The 6627-nt window shown below is 55.7% G+C and overlaps 2 protein-coding genes across 2 annotated transcripts in view; both read left to right on the top strand.

The window, feature by feature from the left end:
* Positions 1–1176, top strand: part of VOLCADRAFT_31481 (Kif5 kinesin) — a gene marked incomplete at both ends in the record, with an annotated part of 8333 nt that extends 7157 nt beyond the window's left edge. The window contains one exon of the mRNA XM_002958585.2: positions 1081–1176. Within this exon, the coding sequence (XP_002958631.1) occupies positions 1081–1176 (96 nt within the window). The remainder of the gene's footprint in view (positions 1–1080) is intronic.
* A 1102-nt stretch (positions 1177–2278) lies between these two features.
* Positions 2279–6182, top strand: VOLCADRAFT_108220 (uncharacterized protein; the record flags this gene model as incomplete). Its single annotated transcript, XM_002958584.1, has 5 exons — positions 2279–2600; positions 2987–3177; positions 3657–3725; positions 4968–5165; positions 6129–6182. Exons 1-5 carry the CDS (start codon positions 2567–2569, stop codon positions 6180–6182), a joined length of 546 nt encoding a protein of 181 aa, XP_002958630.1. The 5' UTR covers positions 2279–2566.
* Positions 6183–6627: the final 445 nt, after the last annotated feature.

Below are 6627 nucleotides of genomic sequence, written 5' to 3'. Positions count from 1 at the left end.
TGATATCCGTGGGTAGGTCGCTTCCGCCGAGCCGGGGCCCGGCTTGGCTGGCGGTCGTCAGGGCCCACGGTTGGAAGGCGGGGTGGGTGAGCAGCATATAGGCGGAGAGCGTCCGGACCCAGGGATGGAGACTACCATCTGCCCTCCCGTGTCCCCCGGTACCACCTGTGGTTCCTGCAGCTCCACCTGTCCCTGGCCCACATGACGCGTTAGATAGCCCGAGGGCCGCTATGATGAAGCGCACAGCCCATACCGCATGCCGAGCCTGGATGTGTTGCTGGAGGGGCAGCAGGCCAAAGCCTCCAGCCGACGGGTGGCCGGTCAAGAGATCCTTAGGCACCCCTGTCAAACGGCGGCCGGGGTCTTCTGGGCCCTGCTGCCGGTCGACGAGGCGGGCCGTTAGGCGTTCTATTTCGTCCAGCGTACGGTTGGGGGGCGGCCCACCATGCTCCATGTGCCAGGTGACTGTCTGCATTCCGTACACCGATGCCGCTGTGGCTCGACCGAATGCTGATAGCGGGAAGCGGGAGAGCCGCTGCAGTCGCCGCTTGGCTTCCCCGAGTCTCTTCATCCAGTCGGGCTGTGGCGGGGATGGCTGGTTGTCAATTGGCAGGTTCAGGGCGGTGGCGGTGGTCACCACCTTGAGACCTCCTATTGACTCCTGCTGAGGGGCAGCTGATTGGGGTCCGGCCTGGGTTGCAGGTTGCGCCTGCTGTTGGTTTAATTGGCCAATCCACAGCAGCTCCACTTTGTCGAGATTTAGGCGTTGGCCAGACGCCCGGGGTGGCCAGACGCCCGTATGTATGTATGTATGTATGTATGTATGTATGTATGTATGTATGTATGTACGGGCGCGTGCGTCCCATGGGCTTGTGTGTTAGACGGGGTTGGGATCACAGCCCTGCCACTTTCTGTGACATGCCATACTGCTGTGACGACGGCCAAGGATAATCTCAGTACGGCATTCCCTGTACGACGACGCATACCCTCATCGCTTCCTTCCGAAAAGAAAAACAAGATCAAGAACACCACCACACCACTCTACATATCTTATCACACAAAATCCAACTTGTCGTACAGGGCGGCTCTGCTCGTACGGTTCTCATCATTTGCTGTTCCCCATGCTTGGAGAATGCAGCCGAGACGTTGTCATCCCTGAGGTTTGGATCACGGTAGGTACGGATTCGTGTCGGCTTAGGGTTTAAATTCGTGCTTGTTCGTACTTTCTCGTATTTACTCGTACTTGTTCGTACTTGTTCGTACTCTCTGTTGTAGCGGCCTCGTGGGGGGAGGGCGAGGGATTATATAATAATCTCTATAATCGGGGATTGAACCAATCAAGAAGCAGCACTCCCTTCTCCCTCTGCTCCCGCTCCCCACCACCACCACCCACCTCGGCTGAAAATCCCCCCCCCCCTTGTCACGTCCCCCTTTTCCCCACCTTCAACTGTCCGCTCCACACCCATGCTCATTTACCAACTATGTCCTCCTTCCTTCCATCTTTTAACACCTGTCTTCTCCGAATCTTTTTATTATCTTCAGCGCCAAGGGCGTCCAAAACACAATCACGGTCAATCAGAGGGTGAGTCCTGAGAAGTTGCAGCAGCAGTTAGATCTCATGAAGGCGCGGTGCGCGGCGTTGGCGGAGGAGTTGGCGACAGTCAGGGCACTGGCGGTGACGGCGCCGCTGCCAGCGCCGGCGGGGAAGACCGGCAGCGGTGGCGGCGAATTAGGGGGACGTACGGCAGTGGATCTCAGATCTGGCGGCTGCGGAGGTTGCGGCTGCGGGGCCAGCGGCAAGGCGCTGGGAGCAGTCGGCGGCAGTGGGCGGCGGAGTGTCGCGGCGAACGTCGGCGATGTGCTGCGGGATGGGTGGGAGGGCGCAAAGGTTTTGTACTGTATTTTTGTGGTGATGGCGGCTACCTGGTGTACGGCGAGGGTGGATGCGATGGGCGCTGCTGGAGGACGCAAGGGCAGGAAACGTAGCGTTGACCGCGGCGAGCTTGTGAAGGCCGTGCCGACGCCCCGGCAGGTGCACGCGCTAGCGGACTTGTCGGCGATTGCGGTGCTGGTGATTGGTTTACTTGTCATCGGAGTCTGGGAGGCTTGAGGGTTATTCATCTGTGTCACACATAAAGCACATAAAGGGACTGAAGATGATGAAAAATATTGTGCGACAGTTTGTACGGTGAGGAAGCTGGCGAGTCGTTAGTTGGATTGTGGTAGATGGAACCGGCTACTAGCAACCTTGGCTAATTCAATACAATAAGGCACATGCCACTACACAAGCGAGCAGATTCATTCCTTTTTCCACAAATAAAAGGGAGAGCTGCTGTGGCTGCCTTCTGTAATAGAAGATTTTACCTCGAGTCGGTGCAACGCATAGCTGTTCTAGGTGCTTTCAACTCGAACTCAAGATGGGGCGATCTTAGCTTTCACCCTTGTTAGCGAATCCACTCTGTAGCTGGTGGCAACTTCCAGACAACGGGACTGGGCCAATTGTTCTTCCCAAGCTTGGCCTTGACAGAGGCTTAAATTCTATCAGGAAAACTTATAATAAAAAATAATGTTGAAGGCACTGAAGAAACTCGACCTAAAAGGTAGGGTGCGCAAGACCTGAGCATCTCTTCCGCGACCCATCGGGGCGAAACTGTGCGACGTCTCGATGGTAATATTATCCCTTTCAATCGTTTATATCTCTTAGAACAGGTTCGAGAATCGCAGAAGGAGCTTCGGAAAGGCTCACGAGGTCAGTTCCGCATCCTGGGGCAACGGGCATTTCCTCTGAGAGCTCAACAATAGCTCTGCACTCTCTCAATTTTCTCAAGACATGTGTCTATCTACCGTTGAGCTCTCCTCGTAAAAACTTGACCAGTCGTGACCACATCAAACACAAAATAGTCGTGCCCACACCATACACAATCGCCGCTTACAGCGCCGCGCCTTTCCATCACCCCGCCTCCCCTATTTCCCGCTCCACGACCAGAGGTTGACCGGGAAATCTTGGCTTTACGGCGCGAGGAGGAGAAACTCATTCGCGAAATTAAGGCCGCAGCCAAGGCCGGCAACACAGCCGGCGCCCGCGTCCTTGCCAAATCTCTGGTGCGACTCCGGGGCCAAATCTCCAAGCTGCAAGGCAGTTCAGCGCACTTACGAGGCATCAGCGCGCAAATCACGGTAGGTCCGAGGCGAAGGAGGATGAGTTTTAGAGTATCTTGAGTTTACTTGACATTACTTGAGTTTTTAGCCAAATTCGAACCATATGTTTTGTTCATTCGTGACTCACAAGAACTCATGTTCATTATCACCAGCACCAGCAAAAGCAACAGCAACACCAGCACCAGCACCAGCACCAGCACCAGCACCAGCACCAGCACCAGCACCAGCACCAGCACCATCATCAACATCAACATCAACATCAACATCAACATCCCTCGGCTCTGCAAAGGTTGCCGTCCCCCTTTTTATCTTCCATCACCGTTTTCCCCAGCCCCCGGGTCCAAGTTAAAACCATACCTCACCCACCCCCATGTACGAGAACCCCATGTACGGCACCCACCGAACCCAACACAACCCGACATGTGCAACGTGACGTTCGAAAACCCAAATCCCCGATCGGATCCCGCCCCTCGATGTCCCTTCGATGCCCCGTCCAGACGGCTGCCGCGACCACCAGCGTTGCAAAGGCTGTGGGATCCGCTACAAAAGCCATGACCGCCATGCAGGTGGGTGCGCGTGAGGGGGGGTGCGGTTGGCGTACGGGTGGGGTCTGGGGTGGGGGTGGAGGTGGGATTGCAATTGCGCGTGTGGGTGTACGTGTGGATATGGGTGCAGGTGGAGGTTTGCTCTTGTCTTGGATACGCTCAGGGTTGAGCTCTTTCGGGGCTCTTCAGCTGCAGCTCATGCGGCAACTCAATACTCCGGGCGCTGGGGAGGAAAAGGGCTCACGGGCCCAGAGACTCAGGCGACCTTCGCGAGCCATCCTTTTTCCTTTATTTCCCGTCGTGATGTTTCCTTCGCCCCATATCCCATCATCCACCCATGCATCTACCCAATCCGAACTTGCCCCTTGTTCGTGTTCCTATTCGCACCTTTAAGAATTCCCGTTTCTACCTCGTCAACCACTTCGCACCAACACATTTTTACCACTATCCTGTCCTGTACGGACCCGCCCTCACAAACTTTCATTTCCTACAGACCATGTTTCTTGAACCCCCCCAAGCCTCATAATGAACCGCGTCAGGTCAACCCCACTCCAAATCACATACTGGTATCCACCCTGTCCCGCACCGCTATCTGTCTGTCTGTCTTCCTGTCTGTCTGTCTTCCTGTCTGTCAACCAGCCTCCAAGTTAACGTTTCCCTTTCCCTTCTCCCTCCCCATTCCCCCCTCTCACTCGTTCGCTGCTCACAACCTTGCCACCACTCTGCTTCGCATGTGCCTTTGCCCGCCGCTTCTGCTGCCTGGCCAGGTGAGTCTGAGGAGGTTCGAGAGCTTTGTCGGTGAATCGCGTTGCGTCGGTCGGCTGGCCGGGTTAGGATAGTTGGGTCGGGCGGGTCGGGCGCGTGTTTGGGAGGTTGGGAGGAGCACTTGCACGTCATCAGCTTTTTATTACCAGCTTTTTACTACCAGCAAATCAGCCAGTTTTGGTCCAACCTCGTCAATGCCGCCGCCAGGCCGGCGGCAAACTTTATTCCAGCTCACGTCGTCAGTTCTTCTTCGCCGCCTTTACACCTACCTTTACTTCTTTACGGCTTCGCTCTACTGCTTTTCTTCCCCGCTTCTTGTTTTAGTTTTGGCAGCGAGGTAGGTAGGTTTCTGCGGTCGTCATCATCCCGAGGTCGGCTCTTTGAAATCCGCCTACTGGTCAGCCCTGCTTCTCTTTCCTTGGCAGCAGCTTCACTCGTTCGTGGTTCGTCTTTTCCCCCTCTCCCTCCCCCTCCCCCTCCCTCCCCAACTCCCTATAGTCCACCATGAAGCCCGCCGCAGTTGCCGCCTCCATGGCCGCCTTCTCCCGCGAGAACCAGCGTCTGGATATGGTGGGCGAGGTCATTGGGGACGCGCTGGAGGGCGCTCTGGACACGGATGGGTTGGAGGAGGAGACGGGGGAGCTGGTTGGGCAGGTGCTGGACGAGATTGGAATCGACCTGGCGGCCAGCTTGAAGGTTGGGGGGTGTGCGGGAGGGTGTGAAGGTGTCAGAAGTGGTAGGCACAAGGAAATGCGGTGCAAAGTCATTGAACAGGAGCATAAAGGTGTTATGGAAGGCCAATTGTCATTTCCACAATTTATCACCGTACAGCACCATCCTCCATTACCACTGTATACAACGCCATACGATCTGCAAGTCCAAGGCGGTTGATCGTGGCTTCTTGGATTTCTCCTCATCCAGTCACTCGAACATCCGCAGAACAGAGGGTTCAGTAATCACCCAGCAGCGGGCAAATCTCGGTCCATCAGGTTTGCATGATCACGGCATCACGGTTCAACAGATTATCGAGCAATGCAACATAGATCTGTAATGACGTGATTGCAGAGCCGTTGAGTAAATCTCATTTCGCTACCGGGACTCGAACCCGGGTCTCGAGAGTGAAAATCTCGCATCCTAACCGCCTAGACTATAGCGAAGGTGTGTAACTATAGAGTGATCATATCCAATTGGAGGGCAAGGCATCAGTCTGTAAAGACAACATTATCCGATGTCAGCTCGGCTTTGCCGACAGGGGGGGTGGGGTTGGGTGGGGGGAAGCGCAGATCCCGATTGGATCGGGATAGATCTGGATGTACAGCATATGCAGGTGTGGAGAGTACGGAATGTGGAGGGGGAAGGGAGGGTTGATGCCTGCAGCTGCTTTCCCTCTCTTCTCCCTCCCACCTTTCCCTGGTGGTGCCGATCACCGGTTTTGTCCCATCTTTTCCTTTGCTGGCCACGGATTCCACCCAGGCCACCCACAGCTGCGGTGTTGCACCTGAACCCCAACACACCTCACGCACACACACACACACACGCATGCACGCACACATACACATATGCACACACACGCCAATCCCTTCCATGCACCCGCTCCAGGCTGCTCCCCGAGGCCGCCAAGCCGCCCGCACACCCGCAGCCGCGGTCGCCACATCACAGGAAACGGCCGAAGAGGACGACCTGCTGGTTAGGCTGGCGACCCTGAAGAGCTGATCAGAGCAGTGAACAGGAGGCAACAGGACGTGATGATGTAACAGAAGAAACGGTCAAGGGCAGTTGGGGTGTAGGGGAGGCCAAAAGATGAGGACAACAACAGAAACCGAACCGGAACGTTAACCACCAACTGAAAAACCACCAATATCAGCATGTCGCTCGCCTTCAGTAGCACCTTTCCCTTCCGCGGGAACCACCCCCCTTGGTTTCCACTTTTGGACTCGGTACACCTCTCTGAGTAACGCGACCGAGGTGTAACACACACACACTCTCTCCTTTGCGGAAGAGAAGTTGGAGGAGACGGGAGGTTAGGAAAGGAAGGGTTTACGAATGGATCGGGCGGGACAAAGCAACCCAGACTTTAGAGGAGATTTGGGGGAGGAGGAGGTAATGAGGTGGGTTTGGAATTGGTAGGCGAAGTTGTTGTTTCGGGGCTGGGAGCTGA

Source organism: Volvox carteri (assembly GCF_000143455.1).
Source record: "Volvox carteri f. nagariensis unplaced genomic scaffold VOLCAscaffold_99, whole genome shotgun sequence".
Taxonomy (NCBI): domain Eukaryota; kingdom Viridiplantae; phylum Chlorophyta; class Chlorophyceae; order Chlamydomonadales; family Volvocaceae; genus Volvox; species Volvox carteri.
This window is presented reverse-complemented; position numbering and strand designations above follow the sequence as displayed.